This window comes from Aedes aegypti, chromosome 2, assembly GCF_002204515.2.
Source record: "Aedes aegypti strain LVP_AGWG chromosome 2, AaegL5.0 Primary Assembly, whole genome shotgun sequence".
In the NCBI taxonomy this organism is placed as follows: Eukaryota; Metazoa; Arthropoda; class Insecta; order Diptera; family Culicidae; genus Aedes; species Aedes aegypti.
In genome coordinates this window covers 151,165,719-151,193,197 of record NC_035108.1, presented here as the reverse complement: position 1 = coordinate 151,193,197, position 27,479 = coordinate 151,165,719, and the positions used below count along the sequence as shown (strand labels likewise).

General features: G+C 36.6%; 1 protein-coding gene across 2 annotated transcripts in view; it reads right to left on the bottom strand.

The window, feature by feature from the left end:
* Positions 1-499: 499 nt before the first annotated feature.
* The window catches only part of LOC5574161 (paramyosin, long form), a 68,907-nt gene continuing 41,927 nt past the window's right edge, over positions 500-27,479 (bottom strand). The window contains exons 1-5 of one of the 2 annotated variants that reach the window (XM_021842735.1): positions 17,642-18,486; positions 2,057-2,576; positions 1,890-1,985; positions 1,546-1,827; positions 500-1,474 (exon numbers count right to left, since the gene is read on the bottom strand). In XM_021842735.1, the coding sequence (XP_021698427.1) occupies positions 1,265-1,474; positions 1,546-1,827; positions 1,890-1,985; positions 2,057-2,576; positions 17,642-18,471 (1,938 nt within the window). In that variant the 5' untranslated portion in view covers positions 18,472-18,486 and the 3' untranslated portion in view covers positions 500-1,264. Of the gene's footprint in view, positions 1,475-1,545; positions 1,828-1,889; positions 1,986-2,056; positions 2,577-17,641; positions 18,487-27,479 lie in introns of those variants that run through there. The other variant, XM_001655020.2, reaches the window with a different exon arrangement.

Genomic DNA, 27,479 nt, shown 5'->3' with positions numbered 1-27,479 from the left:
GGGTCGGATTTGTAGGCGTAGGAGTCAGGTTTAGGCTTGAAAAATGTCGGGTTGATTCGAGTTGGGTGAGAATTGTGAATACAATGACAACCTGAAGGGAAGCTTTAGATGCATTAGAAAGGATGAATTTGTCATCTTTTCAAACTCGGGTTTTACTGGGGTTTCCTCACAATTTTTTCCCGGGTTTCGGGTCGAGTCCGGGTTTGCTTTTCAATGCGTAAAAAGCTGGATAGCTATTTTCGATTTGAATTGTTTATCAGCGAAAAAATACAAAATCGGTGGCGTGACGAAATATGAATCGCTGACGCCGGTACATAGGTCCTACACTTGAAACAAAGCGCAATAACCTAAAATACTGAGTACAGGACTCATTAAAGAAATCTTGATTGGAGGTAGATTAATAGTTCAAACTACCAACTATCAATTCTAACAAATATTATAAGAATAGGTGAGGTTCGAAGCTGCCAGACAAATTGAAACAACTTCATATGCTTTTTTATTTTTTTTAAACATATTTTATTAATAATTTAATTATGGCTTATTTTTCCTTCAATTGCCTTTATAGAATCAATTGTAACTGACCAGCATTTTGAACGCGATTTATTTTGACATACATTGAAAGCTGCATGGACAATTTCTCATTCCGATTTGTTTCACTATCTTCTCATTTTTTCTTATTTTTTATTTGTTTAATAATATTTATTTATTACAAAGATTTATATCATACAAAAGAAATATAATGATTTGATCTTCTTTGGATAACTAGTACTGCTTGCAGTTGGTAGATTTACTAGCATTTATAAAAAGGGCGGTATATTGCTGTTCTTTCTTCCTTTCTTTCTCGACACATCTAGTTTCAGCTTCAATCAAAAAGAGCGGCTAGTGGTAATGCGTTTTATCTTTATTTCAATATTAATGTAAGAGATTCGCATTTCTTCAGGTCGGGCGGTTTTATGCGTGGTCTCGGATTTTGTTTGCGACCGAAACCACCAGGATGTACGGTGGTTTCAAGATAAAGAGATTATATTTTATGTTTCATAAGTTCGTTGGTGTGGAAGAGTGTACGAAAAATTATAAGTTAATGGAACTAAAGACGAATACGAAGTTGCGAAACAGAAATTAATAAACGGACAGAACAAAATACAAACGGAAATGATTGAAATGAAAGATCATATGGTGCGTTTCGCCACTACGTCGGGCCGTGATGGTTGGGCTAAAGCTGGCTTTCGGAAATTTCTTGGAGGTCGTTCCCTTCCTCAAGAATTTAGGACGACGACGTCTCGTTGACGGTTCTGGTGGTCTCCTGAACCAGATAGACTTGCGATCCGGGCACGGTGGAGGTAGTCACGAAGGTACGGTGCTTGGCGCGGACCAAGTGCAGGTTGCTCTCGGCCACATCAGCGCGGTCCTCGGCGGCTTCCAGTTCGCGCTGGAAGCGACGAACCTTGGTAACGCATTGCTGCGAGCATTGTTCCTAGAAGGGCAGTAAAGAAATGAGATGTTAGTGGATTTCAAGAAATGACCAATCATGAACAATGCACTCACCTGTTCAACTAGCTGACGCTTGTAGGCAGCAATCTTCTGGTTGGCCTTCTCCAGGGCGTCCTGCAGAATCTGAATGTTCTTCTGGTCTTCTTCAATCTGGATGAACACTTCCTTAACGGAGCGTTCCTTCTTGCGCAGGATCTTGATGGTTTCGGCGTGCTTCCTTCTCTCTTCCTCAAGCTCGACTTCAATGTCACGAAGGCGGGCCTCCAGCTTACCGATGATGCGACGGCTACCAGCAACGGCGTTAACTTCAACCTCCTCAAGACGGACTGAAAGTTGCTGTAGAATAGTTTATAAGGGATTAGTAAACATTGTACTGATTGAACAGTATATGTGCATACCTTGACTTCGACTTCCAAGGACTTCTTGATAGTTTCGATCTTGACAATTCTTTCCTGTTCTTCATGGAGCAGTTCAACAGTGTGCTTAAGTTCAACCTAAAAGGTATTGGTATTCGTAAGATTAAGACATCCATTTGGAATCTACTTCAACGATGCTGCGATCATACCTGGACCTTCTGGTAGCGTTCGTCACTGACACGCAGTTCGCGTGTGACTTCCTCGTAGTCGGAGGCCAGAACCTGCAGTTCCTGTTCGAGCTTGGTTCTGAGAGATGCGTAGCTGGCATTGCTGACGGTAAGGTCGTTGATGCGCGAGGTGGCTTCTTCCAGTTGGACTTCAACCTGGCGTTTAGAGCGGAGAGACGAATCATAATTGACGCGGATCTCTTCCAGCTCACCAGTGAGCGATTGGATGCGGCGTTGGGCAATTCCGTACTGGTCAACGGTAGACTGCAGTTGACGTTGGATTTCTTCGTAGTGGGCTTGGATTTCAGTCAGTTGAGCCGACTGCCTCTTGATGGTCTTCTGCAGTTCAATGTTGGTGTGGTTGGCAACATCCAGGGACATCTCCAGCTCAGTGATCTGGATCTGCAGCTTCTTCTTGATGCGCTGAACCTCGCTCTTCAGCTTGGTCTCGGCCTCAACGACGCGAGCATTCAGCTGCTCGATTTCAATGCTGGTCTGCTTGCTACATTAGGAGAAACGAGAGAGATAGCAGTTGAAATTAGTCACCGTTCATTTTTGTTGGCAACGAGGCAGATTTTGGGCTGAACTAGTGCGTCTGCCGTCATCGTTTGGCTAAATATAACGGAAGCTGCGTTGGCTCTTGGGTCAAAGATCGGGTGACCGCACGTTTGATCGGTTGACATCCGAACTGTATGGATGTTGTGAATACTAGAACAGAGATTCACCGATGAGGTGACTGCAAATAGAATCAATGAATCAGCAGACTTTGGTCTGTTGATGAATGAGATGAAGCCTGCATTTGATTCTATGAGTAATAGGTACAATGTTGAGTGTCATGAATCAACTTTTATTCTGTGATTGACATTGTAAAATGTGAAATTGCTGTTGCTTCAAGAAATTCGATCAGTATCTATATTCTGAATCTCGATGAATTGTCCCAGTATCAAATGAAGCTTATTCAAACATTTATTTCTGGTGGTCCCATTTTTTCCGTTCTGATTAATTTATATGCTAAATGAGAGGCGAAAAATAGACAAGAGCCGCAGTGCTCGTTTGTAAGCATGAGCAAATAAACAGATCAAGGTGGTGCAGATTCAAGACAACACACACAAAACGACTAAGAAGACTTAGCAAATGGACGCATGGGAATTTTTCGTGAGTGAGTAGAAAAAAACAACCTTGGTCCCCTTGAAAGTATCGGTCGTCCGAAACTCAGCTCTGGTGGTTGTGCTTTTTATAAATTTTCAACCTGATGCGCTGCTGACGGGTGTGGACGAGCCGAAGGGGAATTGCACAGTTGGAGACAACCCAGCATCGGCCAGATGTTACGCGTTTTGGCTTTGTACTGCGTGAAAATGCATCGTGATCCCTGGTCAGCGTGATGAATAATTGAAAACAAAGTTGATCAGGGAAGAATAAAGTTCATGATGACAATTATAAGTTCTAATCGTTACTAAACTACTAAGGTAGAAGTATGAATATTTAAGATTATTTTGATATACATATTTTTACGCAATTTTCAATTTCCCCTTAAAATTCAAACATTGTTTGAACGGAAATTTTGCATACTCAAGCATTGTTTTAATTTTAATAATGTAATTTTTAATTTTTGATTACTGTAATATATTTAACGTAACTCCGCCATATAAGACAAACTATATCATATTATTTTGGGGCCCAGATAGCCGTAGCGGTAAACGCGCAGCTATTCAGCATGAGCAAGCTGAGGGTCATGGGTTCGAATCCCACCGGTCGAGGATCTTTTCGGGTTGGAAATTTTCTCGACTTCCCATGGCATAGAGTATCTTCGTACCTGCCACACGAAATACGCATGCAAATATGGTCATTGGCATAGTAAGCTCTCAGTTAATAACTGTGGAAGTGCTCATAAGAACACTAAGCTGAGAAGCAGGCTCTGTCCCAGTGGTGACGTAACACCAGAAAGAAGAAGAATATCATATTATTTTACTAACCTAAATAATGTACTAAATCAATAAAGTTTTAAGGTTTTGTTGTCTAGATATCAGTAAAAGCGTTTGATCGTCGCATACTCCAGTGATGAACTTTCCACCTTAAAAAATCACAAAATATTTTGCCAAAGTATTTGCGTCTTATGGGTTTGATGAGGCTTTATTTATTTTTGTCTATAAGATTTTTTTCGAAGAAGTTTGTTCCTTTGGTTAGAAACAACTTAGATCAATACCAGTTCATAGGTTTTTAGCAAAACATAGCCACTTATCACACTTATATGAAGGTTCAACCACGGCTCTCCAGAATAAACCGTTCATTCTATTATATGTTTAAGACTTCATCGCTCCATGTATAAAGCCTTTCTATCATTTGACATGGGCGAATGTTTAAGGCTAGGCCTGTGAAGTATCCTAACCTATCGTTGACTCTTTAAAAACTTTCATCTCAGACAAATTCAACTCGAAGACTACATGACTACATCGGGACCTTCCTTAGCCGAGTGGTGAGAGTTCGCGGCTACAAAGCAAAGTCATGCTGAAGGTGTCTAGGTTCGATTCCCGGTGGTCCAGGATCTTTTCGTAATGGAAATTTCCTTGACTTCCCTGGGCAAGAGTATCATCGTACCTGCCACACGATATACAAATGCGAAAATGGCAATTTTGGCAAAGAAAGCTCTCAGTTAATAACTGTGGAAGTGCTCATAAGAACACTAAGCTGAGTAGCCGGCTCTGTCCCAGTGGGGACGTTAATGCCAAGAAGAAGAAGAAGACTACATGATCAACATGATCAAATTTGCATACAATTCCTCTCTAGTAATAAGAAAATAACAGATAAAATCATGTCCGAAGCAAAAAACAGAGTCTACACAGATTAAACAATACAAACAATGAAAAAAATGTTTAGTTTTCATTTTTCATTTAAAAATTACTATAAAATATGATATGCTGATTTTCGCATTTTTTATGGGCCATACTATATAACATTCAACATTTCAACTGGACATATAAATGATTGAATCCAATGTAGACTGGATGAATGTTTTATGTTCGATTGTAAAATGTTGGATTATCAAGTTGGAAACAAAACTTTCAAAACCAGATCCAATCAAATTTGATGAATGCTTCAGATTTTCGTTGAAAATTGCAAAATGGCATGTTTCACAACACTGGAGAATTTTTTTTAACAATTTCTGACAGATTCGCTTCTAAAACGTTTCATTCTATTTATTATAGTTTTGAAGATATAAATTAACGAAATAACCGAGGGTAATCCAATCAACCCAGAATTTTTGAATTTTCCTCATAATAAATCCGTAGAGTTCGTATACTGTTTTTACTTTTTCTTGGATATTTTATGTGGAATTTAACGTGCATGTTATCAAACGAATTAAGCAAATCTTTAAAATTCAAATTTTAAAACATATAATACGGGGTATAATGCATGGTATTTGACCTAATTGTTGGAGGGTGTGGTGCAGGACGCCGTATCGTAGGAGTATGTGTTATAGGCGTCGTTTCACAAATTACGTAACGCTCTAGGGGGAGGAAAGTAGGCTTAAGTGTTACAGCTCGAACATTTTTTTTTCATACAAAAAGCTTTAGAAAAGGTAGAAAAGGAAGAGGAAGAGGTAGAAAACTGCCAATTGCTGCTTTAAGCCTGATTCGCTGCTGACAAGTAATTTCTCGGCCTATCTTGATGCATGGGAAATTTCTGCAAGGAATCGATCAAGAATGCGCTTTTTTCTGATCGCAGTACGCAGTTGAAAAGAACTGTCAGTTCAAACGGGAGTCGCTGTAGGAAATTTCTGCAAGAAATCGGCGAGAAATTTCTTTAGCGATTCCTGTTCAGCAGCAAATCAGGCTTTATGTAATAAATGGACTTCCATGCGTACTACGCTTTGCTTAGTAACAATTAAGTTTTCCTCAATCAGGTAGGCTGTGGAATGATTGTCACAGATATTCATACTTCTATTGTTGATTCAATTTTCAAACACTGACCAGGTAAGACACCGCATACAATTTTCCTACAATATGGAAGTTAATATTTTGTGCTGAATTTCCTGCATTAATCGCCGCTTAAAGCTCACTGCTTTTGCAAGAGTGAACCAACAAATTTAATTGCTTCCTTTACGTCGGAAAGACGAACCAATTCCAACTCAGAATCTCTCACAGCCAACTAGATTACGATTCTGTATCCGTTGAACGATCCGAAGGCGATTCAATTCGGATCTTCAAACGGATGTAGTTATTTAGGGATTCATAGTAATTCGATAAATGACGTATAAATAGAATTTTCCATCACGTCAATCTGTCATGTAACAGCCTACTTTCCTGCACTGAATGATGTAACATCTAAGAGTCATTACATAACTGTTTTAAGTTGCTTAACGACTCATTACGCAACGCCTTTAAATTATACAACTGTGATTAGTTGCGCAATGAATCATTACACAAACAAATCAGAAAATGCAAAATGACGATGAGGAAACCCGATATGTATTCTGATACTCTCAAGTATTCTTTTGAGAAATTGCAAAAAAACATGTTGTACGCAACTCGTCGCAGAACTCGATTTTTACAGCACTCGTCGTAATTAAAAATTTACGACTTGTGCTGTAACAATCATCTTGCTGTTGAATATGCAAAATTTGACTGTTTCAGCCAACTTGCATGCAAGTTTGTCAGCTTGTATGGCAATTTATTTACTTAATTTGCCTCAGAATTCAAACTTCGTGTGTATAGCAATATCAGATCAGCGACTCCAAATCTACTAGAGACACATAATTTGATCCTTGAGACAAGCAAAAATCTGTGTTATTGATGACACCAGTGAAAATCCAATGACGTCTACTTGTTTTTAATTTACCTGGTAACAGAGTTATTTTCAATCTATATCATAAACTATAGTATTTATTAGAAATTTGTTCTATGTCTCGTTTTCTCCCTATCTGGTCCCTTCGATATCGAGATGTGGAGAGTCAACTGTACATTTGGCCTCAATACGAATGATGGAATCCATGGGAAATATTCTGCCCACTAGAACAATTTTACATAAAACAACATAGAAATATAGTATTTACTGAGAATCTGGGAAAACTGGCCCCATAGCTTATCTCAGAGCTGCCCCACGTTCATGAAACCATTATCAATCGATTTCTGCGAAATTTACTTTCGAACATGCTATAAGCTTTATTTTTAGTCTTCCTATTGTGAAAGTATCATTTTTAATAAATGAAATGAAATAGAACGGCTAAAATATAAACGTCCCATAAAAAAATATAAAATTTCCATGAAAAATGCAAAATTTGCCAGTAAAGAAACAAGGGTAAAATCAACAGAAAAGTTAAAAATTTACATAAAAAAATAAAGAAGTGCATAGAAAAAACAAAATTTTCCATCAATAAAAAATTTTGAGCAATAAATAGATTCAAAAGTGCAGTAGAATCGACAATAATCTCTTTTTGTATGAAACATTATTTATTTTCTATATGGCAAGAAGTATTTTTTCAAACCCGGCCAATCTCCCCGCTCTCCTCTCCCCTAAATTCTTACGTAATTAATTATCGAACTCTAAAATGCAATTACTACATCTACATACGACGACTAATTAGCTCCAATTGTGAAAACAATGCTTCAGTTTGACTGAAAATTTATGAAATCCATTACATACATTATTACTCATTATTGGAAAATTACGTTATTTTTATGGAAAGTTTTACTTAAATATTGGAATTTTCTACAACATTTTCATGTATTGGTTGTCACTTTGAATTGCTCAGTTGGGTTTGTTTATTGCAACTTTGCATTTACTGCTATTGCTCTTTTTGATTTTTTGAATGGAAATTTTTGATTTATCGTGGGCGAATTATTATTCATTATTGCAAATTTTGGCATTTTTTGTGGAAAATTTATAATTATTTCTTGCTTTTTGTGAAGAAAATAGGGACATTTTGAGGTTTTTAAATGTAAAATTCGATATTTTTTAGTGAGATTATTGTCGATTCTACTGCACTTTTGAATCTATTTATTGCTCAAATTTTTTTTATTTATGGAAATTTTTGTTTTTTCTATGCACTTCTTTATTTTTTTTATGTAAATTTTTAACTTTTTTGTTGATTTTACCCTTGTTTCTTTACTGGCAAATTTTGCATTTTTTATGGAAATTTTATATTTTTTTATGGAACGATTAATTGTCTGCCGAAATAGAACTACTATGCAACTAATTTGGCCAGGGTACTCCTAATTTGGCCACTCTCATAAGAAATCAATGTGATTGATCAATTGAGGAACCAAAGCTAAAACTCTGGCCGAAACTGGTTCTGGCGGCCTATATTGACCAATTAGATTTTCAAAGCAAAAAAATGGTTTCAGCTCAGTTTCGACATGTTTCATACATAATATGGATTGAAAGCTTGCGTTTGACATATTTGTAGTATAAATAGGGCTTCCCATATATTTTTCTTTTAGGCTAGCTAAAAGCGATGCTTTTACCCTGAATATTAAAAAGAAAATGTCTATTTTTTCTATATTGTTTTGTTTTTTTTTCGTCTTTTGGAAATGCGAATTTAAAATTGAACAAAAACATAGATGCAAATTGATATGCATCATTAGCATGATTAGAGTAAGGTGGGGCAAAAGTTCGACTTTAGTGGTATAATCGAAATTTACAGAAATACAATAGCAGTTGAAAAGAAATAAATACTACTTTATGGCTTTAAATTTGCTGAACAATCTTTTGTCAAAATAGATTTTACTTATAATAGTTTTAAAATAGATTGTCTGAAACGAACTTTTGCCCCACTGGTGGGGCAAGAGTTCGAATCTAGTGTGGGGCAAAAGTTCACTAACTGAAACACAAAATATCGATACTTTTATGACAGGGATATTTTATACCAGCCATGAGTTTACAGAAAAATACACACTAAATTTGTATCAAAAAATGTCCAAAACAGAGTTAACTGTAATATCAGACTCGTTCAAATACAAACAAAATTTGAGCTTTTAGACAAATTTGATTGCATTTCTAATAATAAAATCTTTTAAAAAGTTACGTAAAATGTGAATAATCCCTTCTGAAACAATAAAAACGCCAAATAACATATTAAGTTTTGGCCGAATTTAATTTTTTCCTACCTTTGTGCATTGGACAAACCGAGATCTGCCTTTTAACAACAATATTTTTTTTTGTTGGGGGTTATAATTACTGCGTCCATTATTTAGAACTATTTAGAACAATAATAAGAACACAACAAATATCCGCGATAGGGCAATGGACCGGACACCTAAGCCGCTATATATGTAATTCATTATTGATTTTATGTGATCTTTGGGCCCAATAAATAGAATCATTTTGATAGTGTACAAAAATAAATTTGAAAATAAATATTAATCTGAATATTGACATTGAATTTTGGTGATGTATTTTAGTACTAAATTGACAAATCTCAGAAGGTGGCTCCCATTACCGGACACAATCTGAAAATGCCTCCTACTTCTATAAATATGTACATCACTGAATGTTTTTACTTCAGGAATAGTATTTCATTGGCAGTTCAATGCATTTGCAACATTCACAAGAGTAATTTGAGTTTTACTTAGTCTGCAAGTCATAACGAATTCCATCCAGATTGAGTCGAAGAAATAAATTAAAAGTCTAGATCGATGATCTATGATTTGGATTACATTTCAAACATGTTTTCAATATGTTAGAATGTTAAACGAAGAAGTTGTAGTGAAACGTTTGGACTACATGAAAATAATACACACTGCAAACATCAAGATTTATTTTATCATTTTAATGATAAAAAATGAAGTTTGAATTATAAACAAAGCTTAAACAAAGCTTAAACCCTAATTTTAAGGACGAAAACTCATAGGCTATTTTCAAAAGTTATTCTTGAGTCAAATTAATCTATTTATCTCTGGAAAATTCTTATTCTACCATACTGAAAACATGTACAAATGTACTAAAAATCGAAGATGGTCGAGTTCTGCGAATGACCGATTTGATATGGAAATCGTCCCATCAGAAAACCTCTTCCATATATGATGAAAACTAACACATTTTGCGTGGTGTTATGAATTTTGATTCCTCTTATTTTTATTGCATCTTTGATACCAGAATCGATAAAATCCATGAAAAATGAATGTACTTTGAGACACTGGTGTAAAAATTACAAAGATATCATGGAACAAATCAAACTGTCCGAAACTGGGGGACAGGAGCTGGTAGATCAAAAATGTAGTATGGCCATTAGAGTGATGCAAATCTTGAAATGTTGGCTTCCCTATGCTTAAACAATTTATATTATGGTAAATAGCATCCTCCCAAAGTTTGAAATGATTCGGAAGAAATTTGACTGTGCACAAGCCATTTGAAGTTTATATGGAGATTACTATGGAAAACGCCAACATTTTGTGTTCAGGCCTCTATCTCTTTAGGATTTAAGGATAAATTGCTATTCTTAAGGTGAAGATGAATCGAAGCCAAACTTCGAATTTTCAAGAGCACACATCTGGAGAACCGAACACCTGTTTGAGCTTGCATCCTTAACCAACTGCTCGACAGGCAACAGTGGTGCGCCTGGCGAGTAGAATAGATCAAAGTAATCTAGGCTACTATGTTTTACAGCAAAACATCAGTTTTATGCTGAAAGTAATTGAATGATCATCTCAGCATGATGTTATCACTAATAATAAATTATCCTCACGTACTATCAAAATATGGTCTTCGGCAAAGTTGTATCTGAGAAGATTTCACGAGTAATTAGAGGACTGAACACAAAAGGTTTGTCTTTTCCATAGTAATTTACATAAAAACTTCAAAAGGCCTGTGCACAACCAAATTTCTTCCAAATCACTTCAAATTTTGGGAGAATGATTTTCATCATAATTAACACCGTTTAAACATAGGGGAGCAAAAACTTCAAAATTTGCATCAGTCTAATGGCCATACTCAATTCAAATAAAGTACAAGTTAAAATCATGTTTTCAAATTCTGATGGACTTATCCACCGGTGTACTAAATTCACTTGGTTCAAGAAATTTGACACTAGAGCGGGTCCAGATCACGTGGTGATCATACGGGAGCGTGCCCCGCTCAAGTATCACAATTCTCAGACGGAGTTAATTTAGTACCGTCGATGGGGGTGACAATGGGTCTAGGGGGTGAGATTGGGTCAAAACGGAAAAATATGATTTATGAAATATTTCAGCTAATAACGCTGATATTACTAAAATTATTAATCCATATGCTAGGTAACATATTATTACACGTAATTCATCACAAGACACATTTTAAGAAATAGTAGTTTTTGTTTACTATATCAATAAACTTGTATGTTGAAACTAGATAAAATTTACCACATTAAATTTCTCCTGTGCAAAGTATCACGCATGTACTTTAACCTCTATCGTTATATTAGTAGAAGGTTGAAAGTCTTTTCATTACACTTCACATGTATTTTCCGGAATCTATTTGATTTTTCCACAAAAATATATTTTTTTTTCGGTACGGTGTCTAAAACATCAAAAATGGGGGTGAGATTGGGTCAAGCAAGAACGATAGTAAATTAAATTGCAAGTCCACTTTCTTGAAATTTTACGGTGCCGCGTGTACTCTTTTTTCATTAAAATGTGTTTATTCTTTCAATATACAGCATACCTGAAACATCAAACAAGCCTACTTGAGTATTCCGTACATTGAATAACAATGCAACGCATTTTGACAATTTCTCAAGCCAGCAACTGTTATTCGCGCGCAGCAACATCGTAAAATTTTAGTAAATGAATTTTTTCTTCAATTCAATTTCAAATTCAATATTTCATTAGTGTTTTCATATTACAGAAACATCTCACGGAAGTACAAATGAGTTGGATCGCTAAAATACCGCGGATTATGACGTCAACATCTGCTGAAACGTATTGATCATGAAATGTCGCACCGAAATTTAACTATTTGCGAAGGTTTAAAATAATCACTGTTTCAGTACACCTTTGGAAAACCTGAATAGGCTTTATGGCAATGGGGATGAGACTTTGAAAACAATTTGATGGAAAAAACAAGAAAATTTATGTGAACTTAACGACAAATGTTATACATATTTATTCTCATAGCTCTTCAATTTTTTGGTATTATCGTTCTTTTAAGTGGGTTTATCATACTTGTGAAAAATCTTAGATACCTTTTCGTCTTGTTTGCATCGTATTTCACCAATATTTTTCAGCTGTGAATGATTTTGAAATCATTTTTTCAAAAACAAGTTATTTTAATTACAGTGACCCAATGTCACCCCCTCTATGGGGTGAGATTGGGTCATTTTTCATTCACTTGTGGTGCCGCTGTGAATGAATATTTTTCTTTAATTTTTTGAACAGTTGTTAATGTACCATCAAAGTACATACACACCAAATTTGAAGTTTATTGGAGTTAAATTGCGATAGTTATTCAATAAATAAATCGTACATATCCATTTTTGACCCATTGTCACCCCCAACGACGGTACACCGGTGGATTATACCATTGTTTTCTATTATGCGTGCGTGATCCAAACTATTTTTCTATATTTGAAATCATTACTGATTAAGTTCAAAATAAAGGCGATACGTCAACTTTTTATCGGTTTTCAAACACCTCTGTTTTTGTTAAGGCGTACATATTTCATACATTTGTTGTCAGGTCCGTCGCACTCGGGCTCAAATTGGGTACCACTTTTAGTACTGCATTTGGTCCCTCGGTAGTGCAAAAGGTACCCAAGTTTGACACATCGCAGTACACTTTTCACGGCATTCTAGATTACCTTATGAGCCATAAAATTTTGGGCATTTGCAAGGGACATGAAGGTCTTTAATTTGTCTTTGGTGTTGTTCTACCCAAAAATTACTCTTCATAGTAGCTTCCTTTCCTTGTAAAAACAACATCTTGGTTGGATCATGATTTAATTTTTGACGGTGTACGGTGTTGGATTTCTTCCAGTACTTAGGGATTTCCCACTACTCTTTTACGAAAGCAAAATCGCTTTAATTAAAATTTATTTATATAATTAATACATCGATTATAATCGATTTCATTCAAAAAGGTCGATTTTGATACTTTTTTTGTGCACTGGAATTAAATGTTGGACAAACGAAGCGTGATGGAACCTGATCATATGGAATACCAGGAGTAGATACGAATAATTTAACGGACTTTACGGTCTACGTGACAACTGAAAAATGTGTTTCGTTTTTTGGAGCATATACATCAATGCACGATCCATAAAATGTGGGCCGTCACTATCTACTTTGGAAGCATTGACTAATTCAGTCGTGGCTATGCTTCGTGGAGCGCCTAATCTACCCAATTAACACAATTTCCCCATCCTGTAATGTTCATCAAGATTGTTTGGATTTTCTTATTAAGTAGACGTTGAACTAACATTTCTTCACCTACTACCTGACCAGACGGAAGAAACAAGATTATAACAGAATATGTTTCCCTGATATGATTTTATATCACTAGTTGTTATAAAACATGTACCATTAGTAGTTAAAATAACAAGAATTGTAATAAAATTTGCAGCAAGAAAAACTAAACTATAACTAATCCTATTGTTACAATTGTTTTAATAAATTTAAGGGAGGGATAATTAGAGTGTGTTTCAGAGAAAAAAAAAACAAACGAATGATTAAACTTTAACACTTTACTTTTTACAGACGAAAAAGTACTAAAATTACTAGAAGGCGAGCAAATACCTTTAAACTCTAATATGTTGGCAACATATTAGAGTTAAAGGTGTTTGCTCGCCTTACTAGTGATTTTAGTATTTTTTTGTGTGTAAAAAGTGAAGTGTTAAAGTTCAATTAGTAGTTTGTTTTTCTCTGATCGTAGTGTGCTGTGGTAAACGAAGGACGTAAAAAATTCCGTGCGTCAAATTCAAGAATTTACAGTTATTTTATAATTAGTAATTGCTGCATATATTACGTTAATAAGTTTGTTTATTAATTATTCTTGCTGAGAAGATTATCCAAGCGATATTGCTGCAATTTTAAAAAGGTGAACTTCCAATAATGTGCCTGAGTTCAGTCGGAGGAAGTGACTTTGGCTTGCGGTGGACCACCAAGAAGTACCGTTTTGATTCATATTACGGACAGCTTCAAATTCCGGACACTCTCGTTTGTATGGGAAACATTTCACACGAAATGTTTCAATTTTCGCCGTCCAAAAGTTCTCATTTTCGAGGCTCGTTTTATTAGGTTTTTTCCATAAATATCATTGCAAATTTATAATGCCCAACTACCTTAGACGTCTCTTAAGTGGTTGGACGATTTCAATTGATGATTTGACTATTCCATTAATGATTATCATGAGCTGTCCGTAATTCGAATCAAAGCGTCCGGAATATGAGGCAAAAGTGAGGGAGCGTCCGGAATAAGAATCATGAAAAGGCCACACGTTTTGATTTATTTAAAATTATTCAAGTTGCGGACGCGTATTTTTTACCAACCATCCGAAAGTTAAGGGCTTCCGACGCTCGATAACGCTAAAAAATCATACAGAATGATTTATTTTGTATGGTGCAAGCTGGGTTATACTTCACCGAGGCCTTAAGTGTCCGTAATATGAATCAAAACGGTATAATTTAGTGTCGGTCTTGGCGTCCGGACATATACATAGATGACGGGACAATGCACCAAAACCCGAGGCGACCAGAAACGAAAAATGCTGCATTTGCTGACCACCAAAAAGCTATCGTTGATTATCAAAGCGCAACTAGCAAGCATTGGCGATTACAACGGGATGCACGATCCAGGAGTAAAAACAACTAACGTCGGCACATGCAATCTGGTGAGATCGTTTTGAATTCTCAATATTATAATTTTGGGTCAAATTGCACATATGAATTCATAGAAAACAACTCCTGTATAGCGGCGTCCTATAAGGGGTAAGGGGCAAAATAAATTTTCATTTCGTTTCAGAGAGCGAGCAAAGGCGCTTAAACCAAGGCTCTAGAGCCAGGACATGAGGAAGAAATGCCTATGTCCCATCCGAGGATTTCAACAATGAAGTGTGCATTAACTTTCTTAGCAACGCCACTTCCAACGATTTTACCTATAACCCTGAATCGAAGCGGTTGGTACGGTTGTCCCCGTTTCTTTCCTTCATGAATTGGAATGGTTTTGCCTATCAGTTTATTCATGCGTGAATAACCTAATAGTCATGATCTTTTTCAATTGCCTTCAACCCCAAAGTCTGCACAGTGGGCCTGGCCTTTTTAATGTTTGTATCATATTGCCGATATTCTGCAAATATTAATACTGACAAGAAAATACCTTAATTAATTTAGATATTTCCAGGATGCTTTTCAATATTGGCTGTGCAAGCGCTTAGATTAGATTAGATTAGATTAGAATTAGTAGTTTGTTTTTCTCTTGATCCTATTATAATTATAACACAATTATTACAGTATGTGTTGAAAGGATGTTACAAAATAACAAAATTATCGGATGTGTTTTGAAACAAACTTTTTAACGCGTTGTCAAAACTATACCAAATGTTGTTACTAACGATCTAACAAGTTAACACATAGAATATCCAATGATGAAACATTAGAACAAATGTCAAATAAAATAATCAATCATTTCAGGCAAAAATTGTTACAATCTTCTATTGCCACGATTAATGCGTTATATATTTAGGTTAAGTTAGGTTAAGTAAATTGAAAACGTGTTTTTTTCTCTTATAAGCAGGTGAAATCAACTCACCTGTAAAAAATCTAAACTGCTACGGCAAATGAAATATAATATGTTGTTAACAAAATGTTAATAAAATCTTAAATTTGTTTTACCAAATAAGAATGATAGTGTTATCTAATAACACAGAACACTCAGATATAAGTAATGAATTGATACTTATAAAGAAATTTAAAAAAAATCTAACAAGTTGAGAACGAAGCCATCTTTATAACAAACATATATCAACTTCTGTAATTTTTAACTGCTGCTGATATGAATGCGTTATTATCTTGTTATGTGCTTCTGGTCGGGTTAGCAAACGTAAATATTTCTGTGTGCAATATTTCTATTATCTGAAAAAAAAAAACCGTTAATTCCAAACGCATTTTTGCGACCCTTCATATCTCAAAATTGATAAAGTTGAGCATTATACAGCTAACAACAATGTGTGTGTAAAGTCACCTATGCTATGCAATGCTTCAGCACTCAATCAAAAACATACTGTATACCTAGTATCATCCACGACTATAACCAAATTAATTAAAATAACCAAAATGAAAAACTCATGCACGATTTTTTATCCTTTGAGATTCAAGCATAGTCGTTCACTTGCGAATAAAATCAAGCATGAATATAGAAAATTTTAATTCTACATAACACTGGTTCTGCCAAGTACTAAGGTGAAATGCGTTAATTAAAAAAAAGAAAGGAGCCTAACATTAGTCGGAAGTTTCACGAGAACACCAGTTCAAAAATAACACGCGTTATGTCTGCAACACATGTATAATGCTCATAATTAGAGCGTGATACCAGTAGAGAAACACAAGATGTATCATGTTTACTATATGAGTAGCTTAAGAAGTTAATAAACATCACACAAATTTGTTTAGATAGTTAAATCAAAAAAATATTTTAGGATGCAGAGACGGTGCAACGGGTGTATTATCTAATATGTTACTAAAGTTTGACAATACGAAAATTAAACCAAGAGCAGTAAGTCCATTGATAATTGTTGGATGGTTAGCTAAAACCATAGTTGAAGATTGTACGAAACGTAAACAAATGAATTGAGAATGTTATCGCTCTGAAAAACTATGTTCATGCATGTTACATTCGAATCTTTGAATGAAGTGAATGCACCGATCTATTCGAAAAGTAGCTCAAATCCTTGCATAATTAGACGTCAATGTATCCACTAGCGGCTCACACAATAATGGTGGCTGTGACCTCATTTGTGAATGAAAATATTTTGATCATGAAGAACAGACACATGATGTGGTGGTTGGCGGCTTTGACGGGTTTAATTACCTATGTCAGCTATTTCAATGCCACACTCTCGGTTGGGGGAGATTGTGCACCGTATCGTCTGACCACCAAAAAAGCCGCAGATTTATCAGAACCTCCGCAACCAAAAAAAAAAAAAAAAAAACGCAGGGAAAGCTACGAGAATCGAGAGGAAGTAGATTACGACGAACCTAAGGCTGTTGATCGCGTACTAAGTACGCAGACTAGCACACAATCAGTGCGCATCGGAGACCTTTTCCCGTAGACACAAAAATAGAATTATTTTTCCTCAAATCGGGTTAGTTTTTAGTGGTATTCATTTTCACTTCAATTTCCCGCTTTGACGTAAGGAACAGCACTCATAGACGTGGTCGTGGACATGCTCACTCGAATCGGAAGGAAAGAGGTGACGTTGGGCGAGAAAGACAGGAACAAAGATTAATGGCGACAGCGGAACCAAGCAAATTGACCATTGCCTTATTTAGCAGCATCGGCATCCATCACTACAGGCAGGGGGCACTACTATCTTTTCTAACACACAATGTCCTCTAATGCACTAATAGTCCTTATGGGGGAAGAAATAATAGGATCACTGATTCACCTGGTATCGTGCAGGAACTCGGTGGTCTTAACGGCGAAGTTCTTGATTTCACGTCGAACATTGTCAACCTGGTTGTGGACAGCCTTGTATTGTTCGGTGGCTTCTTCGTTGGATTCTCCCAGGTTGACCGAGGACGATTTGATGATATAGCGAACTTCACTGGTGGCGCGATTGCCGGATTGACGCGTGACCGAAGAGCTACGGCACACCTTGCTCATGGAACGTTCCTCTGAAGCCCGAGACTTGGAACTCTCGGCCAGCAGAATTTTGGAGATTTGATTGGCGGACTTGCCGCGGATGGCTTTCTTGAGGTCCTGTGACATGTCGTCTCCTTTTAAATCGCTGAAGTACTGCATCCGTTTGCACAATGCCATCGTTTCTCGGCAATCCTTCTTCTGCTGCTGGGTGGAACGTTCAGAGAGCTTCCTTCGGTAGCGGTCAATTACACTATCCGGCGTAACGTGCTTCTTTAGTCTAGCTGCGTCGGCAGTCGCGGTCACACTGAGCACCGAGCGTTTTATATCGGAACGATAATCGGGTAGATAGCTCACTGCCTTATCTACCGCTTCGTTGGACAGGGCCGCAATTTCCTCCGATGAGTAGGGCCGAAAAACGAAGTCATTTCTATGAAATCGGCTCAGACCTCGCTCCTCGGTATACGGGAGATAAGGTATCCTCTCCGGAGTCCTGCCGCGACGTTTTGCATCTAGGTAATCGATCATCGGTTGGTAGTAGTGCATTGCATGGCCATAGTTTGCGTCCCAAATTTGGGTGGGGATGAGCCTCTCGCGGCGCTCGGTACGGTTGCTCAGAATTTGCAACGGTGCCATTGAAAAGTATTTTTAAATGTCTTCCCCTCTTTGTACCGGTAGCTATACGCGCAGCCGTTCAAGTCGCCAAGATTCGCTGATGGCTGTATGTCTCTCTCGCCTATTTTCTATGTTTCAAGTGCTTGCGGGATGAAAATGAGTGCCTTTTCCCCTTTATCTATCTTTGCCTCCGATTTTCTCTTTCGCCTGATCGATGTTTTGCCTTAGTAGTCGCTGCTTAGAGAATTCAAAGTTAAATTAGTCGCCGTGCCCCAAAACATATAATGGCACATTTAATCATAGATAATTCCAATCAAGCGATGAAACGTCGCTAAAACGACTCATCTTACAGTCACAACAAGCAACGGTCCTTCACTGTATCATTTTTCCCGAGTGGTGAAATTCTTGCTCTCTGGTGCGTATTTCCGTGCGTGATAAATATTGTCATGCAAAGTGTCAACCGCATGTCAATTTGTACGTCGTACGGCATCGTAAAATTCTATTTGAAATAGTTCACGGTCACTGGTGGCAGTGGTTTGCAAGTAGCTCATGTGAAAACAAAAAAAAAAATCACGAGCAAATGGCATTCGAGAGTATCATTGCGAATGCAGATCATTCACCTGGCACACCTTTCTCTGTGTGCCATGGTCAAGCTTTTAACATAAGTCTTAATTGTTAGTATTTGGCAGAAGTGGTTTTTACGATTGTGAAATAACAAGGAAATTCAATCATTGTGAATACAATTTTGATAACATCAAAAACTACACACATATTGTTGCATTCAGAATGATACCGTCAAACCCCTGTGGATCTATATCTAAATCTAAATTCTAAAAAATTATAAACTCAGTTGAGTCGAGTCTAGTACACGACACTGAAGACTGCTTTACAATTGAGGTCGAAATAGTCAAAGGATACAAACTCTAGTGGAATCAAATGGTATAGTACTAAATTTCCTTTGTTTAAAAACACAACAATACATTGATTTATTGAAAATAAATGCATTGGAATGCTGTATGAGGGAGGCGTCATAGTATGTAATCATAAAATTGTGTTATTAGTGTTGTTCAATGAGTATAATCGAATATTGTGCGGTTAGTGTTATCAGGTATTTAGCCGCATTGTGCTAAGAAGTGTGCGCTGGATTCCCGCCTCAGGTTGGGAAAACTTTTCGTATTTTTCCTAGGGTAAATTATGCATTTTGGACAGGCTAAGGATATGTCTGGAAACGGCGATCGATTAACTGCATAAGATACTAGCATTTTATTATGTAATGTTACTTATATGCTCAATGTTCTATTGTACTTTGAGTTTCTGGGGAGAAAAAGCTTACAAACTGTAGCATTAGCTTCCAAAATAGCGTTTTTCAGCGGCCTGTCTATTATACATTTCGGACACCAAATATACATTTTGGACACCCTCATCTGAATATAATTTGGACAGAGGCGTTATCTCAATATCCATACAATGGTTTCTTAAAAAAGATGATAGTATCATAACATTTTAAGAGTTTACATGTGGCTTATGATTTTTTTCGCTTATTGGATGTGTATATTAGTGATAATCGATGATTTCAATAACTGTAAGCGAATATCATCAGATCCACGAAAAACGCCTGCAAGTATGCATGCATACGATTTTCCAGTGTATTTCATCAGATGGCCAAATTATATCAACTGAACAAAAACCATAATCTATTTTGGACATCACCTGATTTAAGCCTTGTATACTCATGTTAAGATTTTAGATGAACTTAGCTTAAATTTTACACATATTTTATTATGTTGCCACTTTTGAACTTTTTATGAATGCCAATTCTGCGCACTATTATTGCATTTCATGTATATTCTTGAGGTGCACATCCTCTTGCATTCGTAGGTTTCACAGATGTTCTGTTGATACAATTTACAATTCTGATATTTTTGAAGCCAATTTCTAATTGTTATGAAAATGGTCGTCATTAATAAGTAGCTTATTGTATTAATAATGCAATACATGATTTCCCGTCCATATATTCGTCACCATCTCATTAAAAATGAGCATAGAACGACTAGTCTGTCCAAATTATATGCATGTCCAAGTTATATAAGTTACCCTACTGTGCCTCTGGGCGTTGCATGTTAGTTCGTTGTCTAGTGTGGTGCTTCTATCAAGAGCATCGAAAGGCAAATTCGAAATAACATTTTTTTTTAAATAAACTGAAAATGCAAATGTTGCAAATTTTATATATTTTAAATAAGTAGGTACTGACACCCACCGCTTGTGATTATTTACTGTGATCCGTTTTCTATTAGATTTAAGTTTGTTTGTTTTTTATTTAGCTGATATGGGGGAATATTGATCACTCATGTAAACAATGAACGGTAATATTGAAAATATCGTTACCTGCTAAAACAATTACCCCAAAAGCCCACTATGGGCGATCGGGTGGCTAATAATCGAAAAAATGACTTGTTCTGATAGGTTTTTCTTGAACATCATTCCATAGTAAACACCTCTATCGAGATATTCCTGATATTCCTTTGATATAGTATGTCAAAGTTGAAATTATTAAGAAAAGTAAAGAATTCAGTGCAAAAACAAAGTATACGTTGAATAAATTATACTGTATAATCGCAATAAAATGATATATAAAATCGTACCTAAGGTTCGGCTCTATATGAGGCGTGCACTGAAAAGAATATATTCGATTTTTATTATAAATTCAGACATCCCATACTTTTTGTCCCAGGTTGTCCCAGGTTAAAATTTATTTCCAAGGATATTTAAAGATATTAACTAAAACTTAGGGGGCCAGATAGCCGTAGCGGTAAACGCACAGCTATGCAGCACGACCATGCTGAGGGTCGTGGGTTCAAATCCCGCTAGTCGAGGATCTTTTGGTGAAGGAAATTTTCTCGATTCCCAGGGTATAGAGTATAATCGTACCTGCCACACGATATACGAATGCAAAAATGGCAATTTGGAAAAGAAAGCTTTCGATTAATAACTGTGGACGTGCTCATAAGAAGACTAATCTGAGAAGCAGGCTTTGTCCCAGTTGGGACGTTACGCCAGAAAGCAGAAGAAGAACTAAAAACTCGTGAAAAAATTTGGCTGCACATATTTGCACTTTTTTGATTTAGGGCTGTTTGACTTATTTCAATATTTTGAACAAATTTCGAATGTTTTTTTCAGGGGTTAATTGAATATCGCAAAATGATTTATATCATCATGTTCTAATATTTATAATCGTTTATCACATCGATATCTTTGGTATCTATAATCACGGAAAGAATTGTTTCGGAAAGTGGAAAAAAATACGCACGAACAGAGCTAAATATTTACAAAAACCTTTATTTTTATCAGCTCATGAACATAAGAACGAGAAGAAATTTCATCGATCTTACTCAGGTAAATATTTCGATTAAAGTTACCCTGCTTATCAATGTTATCCCCCTGCCAATGTTACCCTGTTTAACAGTAACAGTAGTAGGTGTCTAAAACAGATCCCCAAAGTAAATTTCATCATTCGAAGTTGTATAAATTTATTCATTTAGTTGCAATAATGAAAATTCTGTGAAATATATAGGAACTTTTAAAAACTTTCTACAAATTCTTACTCATAGGTGTCATTTTGTGAATATATTTCCATAAAAATAAGACCATTGTGATGATCAATATCGTCCAGAAATTTTCTCCATCATTTTTTTAGTTTGAAGATAATTTTAAGCACTACAATTACTTAAGGAAAATACCGGTACATGGGATCACCGTCGTGCTTATTTTTTTGTATAATTCATTACAGTATAGGAAACATATTTCACCCCAATTAAAAAATCACTTAAACCTCAATTAACAAATCGAAGTTTTTTTTTTAAATGGGTGAAGTTTTTTCTAATAAAGATATGTTTGTCTTTTGGAGTCTGCTCGTAAGAAATTTATCTGAGATATTTTAAGTAATAATGCTTATTCTAGAATTAATATGTCTATTTATGTGAATTTGTTAGCATTTCAAAATTACATTAAAATCTCAATTTACGTAAGACAGTTAGCTCTCCACAACTATCTCGAAGGGACCATCGAGATAGGGAGAGATCGAGACAAAGAACACATTTTTGGTGAATACTAGATTGAGAACCACTCCATTACTAGGAAAATAATAAACAAGCATCCGTCACTTCGTGTTCGCAAATGGTTTTCATTGAGAAATCGGATCTAGTAACCTTAGATAATGGGCATATCGACATACGGAGAGAAATTCGGGAGCGAAAATCAACCAGGAACACATCGAGATAGGGAGATATCGAGATATAGAGAATATCGAGATAAGGAGAGTTAAAATGTATGCAGAATGAAGGGACCGAAGAAATCATCGACATAGGGAGAGATATCGAGATATAGAACATCAAGATGTGGAAAGTCGACTGTATTACGTAAATGGAACGTGCATGCATTTTGGGCTAGGAAGCATATGAATGTTTTGTTATCTAGGAATAACGTAGTTTATACTAAAACGAGGATATTTATACCAGGAGACTAAATCCTTCGTGATAATCCAAAACAGTGGTTCTCAACCTTTTTGAAGCTGCGGCCCCCTTTAAAGTTCAACAAACAACCTGCGGACCCCCAAAAATGGATGCTTTTGAAATCAATGTTCAAACGAACCTCTCAAAGATCTCAAAAAAAAAATTTGTCAAAAACACGTTTGAAATTCGCCATGTAGATAATGTTAAGATTTGTATATTTTGTGATTACGGAAATTGGGACGTGTAACAAATTGGAGAAGATTTTGAACGTTAATAACACAGTTTTTTTTGTAAACCAACCAGAGTTTGGATTTTGATCAGAATAAGCCGATCAATCCTTATTCAGAGAGTGTAACAGTTCATGAATCATAACAGTTTGTGACACCGCATTCGGAGAACTCTATGAATGTTGGTATTCATTCTCTCTCATGGTACGTGAGGAGATAGCATTCAAGACGACATTTAGTTTTTGCTTAAAATTGGTAACAACAAGAATGAGAGAGTGTCAGCGAATGTTACACGTGGTGACACACAGTGAGCGGTATCAAACAAAGAATATGGTGTGTTCTATTTCTTTATCGTGTCTCATTACCTTCTATGAACGTTAAAAATAATGCGTTTTGTGTGAATGCGTGCGCATTCAAGGAATACAATTATGACTCGTGCGTCAATGATTGTTAATGTTTTCCAAAGCCTGGAATCAACAATAGAGATTTTACTATCAATCCATCAGGAATTTATCTACACATTAATGTCAATTAGATAGTTTTTAGGAACCTTAATTCATTTTGATATTGGGGGTTTTCTCGGTAGAAATGCTTGAAACTTTGCAGTATGATTTATTCATAAACGGTGCATATTGTTGCAAAGAATGAGTCCTGTAGCCTTGAAGGAATCTCCAAAAATCTCCTGCCAAAATAAATCAAAAGTGCCGGGAATAAGTCATGAGATAATCACAGGAGTTAATTGAAGATTGTCTCGAAATTCATAAGATTGTATTAAAAGTTTTACAAGTTTTACTCGTGGACTCAATCAGAAATTCAAAAAATCCTCGCTAAACATAGTATCTATTGACATTTTAAGGAATTCTATGATTGGCTTCTCAGGAGTAACTTATCAGCCGTGGGATGAATTCGTTAATAATTTCTCTAACAACACTCTGAAAACCCCGTCACATATCCATCAAGTAATTTCGCAGAAATCTACCAATTATCACTACACCCGATTCTGTTTTTGCACGGGGGATGCGTACCGTGTAAAAAAAGTTTTCAGTTCAAAATTTCAAAAACCGTGCAAAAAAGTAACACTAATTCTCGACGTTTCATGCAAAAATAAGGTTTTGGCGGAAAAAAATGTATGGAAACTTTTTTTGCACGGCCGTGTAAAAAAAAATTCGTGCAAAAACATAATCAGGTGTATTGAGAAAGGTTTTTTAATCCTGCCGATAACTACTAGGGAACAGAGGAACTTTTAGAAGATCTTACCAGTAAACTTGCAAAATCATAACTGACATGGATTAAGCTGCAAATATTTCAAAAATTTCCTCTGGAATCGATCCCAGTTTCACTTTCAAGTTCTAACTGCTGAAACATTGAGTAACGTTTAAGGAATATAATATTAATGACTGCGTGCAGATTAATTAATCCTCGTGTGCATTTTTTTTATTGATAGAATGGGTGTGGCTCATATTTCTTATGGGTTTTATTTGTGTTTACACGATAATTTATGAAAAGCTGCTTTTTCAGTTTTGAAGTTTGCTATGATTTGACCTCGGCTTCAACTACATGGACTCTGTGACAATGATTTCTAGGATTTTGTTGTCCATGAAAGTTGGATTCAGAATTGTTTGGGAAACCTGTCCAGGATCTTGTTAAATGTCTTCCTACATTAATAGCTCTGCCAAAGATTCTACGTAAATCACTTTCAAGATTAGGTAAAATTCAAACCTGGAATCTGTGAGAATATTAGCCTTCATTAAGAGGAATGAAGTTTAAAAATTAAGTCATGATTGAGAAATTGTGGTTGTAATCCTGATAAAATTAATCTTATAAATTAAAAACACGGTTTCATAACAAACCTCCAATCGATCTTCTCAAATTAGATTCATATGTAGAATGATTTCAGCAGTTATTCAAATTCCAAAAGACAATGATACAATCTACCTGCAAAATATTAAAATAAAAAATCATAATTTAAGATTAAGATTATTCAGATTTCATATTTACGAAAATTTCAAAGAATTACCAAGTTTAAATATCAGCTTTTCACAAAACTGAAAATTAAATTGGTTAGCCTTGGACGAGAACAGCTTTCACGGGAAGCTCACAAGATTGATCAGAGCTACGATGGTTGGTGTACAAAACTGCCTGAAGATCTCGTGCGAACACTCCAGTTCGTTCGAGTCTCGGCGGGGACTACGACAGGGCGATGGACTTTCGGGCCTGTTGTTCAATATTGCGCTTGAAGGTATTATGCGGAGAGCCGGACTTAACAGTCGAGGCACGATTTTCACGAGATCCGGACAATTTGTTTGCTTCGCGGGCGACATGGATATTATTGGGAGAAAATTTGAAACGGTGGCAGATTTGTTCACCCGCCTAAAACGCGAAGCAACAAGAGTCGGGCTAATGATGAATGCGTCGAAAACAAAGTACATGCTGGTTGGCGGAACTGAGCGCGACAGGACCCGCCTAGGAAGCAGTGTTACGATAGACGGAGATACCTTCGAGGTGGTGGACGAGTTCGTCTACCTCGGATCCTTGTTGACGGCTGACAACAATGTTAGTCGGGAAATACGAAGGCGCATCATCAGCGGAAGTCGTGCCTACTATGGGCTCCAGAAGAAACTGCGGTCAAGAAAGATTCACCCCCGCACCAAATGTACGATGTACAAAACGCTCATAAGACCGGTAGTCCTCTATGGGCATAAACTATGCTCGAGGAGGACTTGCAAGCTCTTGGGGTTTTCGAACGCCGAGTGCTAAGGACGATCTTCGGCGGCGTACAGGAGAACGGCGTGTGGCGGCGAAGGATGAACTACGGGCTCGCTTAACTCTGGGCAGGGCATGTTGCAAGAATGCCGGACAAAAACCCTGTAAATATAGTGTTCGCTACGAATCCGGTCGGAACAAGAAGGCGTGGGGCGCAGCGAGCTAGGTGGATTGACCAGGTGCACCAGGACCTGGAGAGCGTGGGTCACAGTCGAGGATGGAGAGAAGCGGCCATGAACCGAGTGAATTGGCGAATTATTGTTGGCGAGGCTTTATCAAGATAATTAATGTAAAGCCAAATAAGGAAGAAAGGAAGCCTCGGTAATCTCTATTTGAAAGAAAAGTCAACGGACCAAAAATGTGAAGAGTCTTGAAACTTTACACAGGCCGCATAAATTAACCGTACATTGGGCAGGCCTGGGCTAGATGCTGTAGTGTTGGTCATTGCGTACAGTAGACAAGCAAAAATATGGTCCCAAGTGCTTATGGTTTACAGGCAAGCAGGCTTTACAATATATGTTCTTCTTTGTTTCGAGCTGATAAGAGGTTATGAATAAACGTAAACAATTGATTTCGGTTATTCAAAAGGTCTTTTCAGTACATAGCTTATCATTTATAAAGTCTCGAGTACAACGGCTGTCTAGGGTTATCCAAGAAATTCATTGAGTACAGCAGGACTGTGGGCCAATAAGCGTAACCAGTTAAGGTATTGTTATCGACATGTGATATATGAAGATATGTATTCCAAAACACAGGGCAAAATGCACAAGCAAAGAGTCTTCCTCAGTGGAAGTGGTGGACTGGTGTTCTTCGAAGCGTGGTAATAAATAGGATATTTAGGATAGGGTAGATGTACCAATAGTGGAGGTACTTAGCACGGTAAAAATTCATTTAACCGCCTAAATTCAAGAAGTGAAATTAATGTACATGTTAGAGTTGTAACAGGAAGTAAAGACCATTGACTCAATGAGAAAAATGATTTCATCGCAGTAATCCACGGCATGTCAGTGAAAAATAATACCTCCACTATTGATACACTGTTCCTTTAGTTGAGGTATAATTTTAATTTGTGTTCCTATAGTTGCGGTATCCGTTGTTTTCTTATGGGATCCTCCACTATAGGAACACTTTACCGCAACTATTGGTACAAGTAAAAAATGTTTTAGCAGTTTAAGTGATATTTCATCAGTTTTAAAGCAATTTGAGTGCTCTTTTCAACTATTCCGCGTATCAACAAGCCAATGCGTCGATTGGCAGTGTCGGTTCTGTGGCTAATGTAACAAAATCAGTGAAAACGGCACTACCGCAACTATAGGAACACCCACAACTAAGGGAACACTTACCCTATCTTTTGATTGATAATTTTATCGACATTCCTGGGCATAAATTTCACAGGCCCAAAAAAATTGTAGCTTGGGCACAGAAAGTTTTCAGTTAATAACTGTTTAAGTGAGAACGCGATGCTAACTATAAACGGGGAAGGGACTAACATTATGACACCTTCATCCTAGCAAAGTCAAATAAACCACAA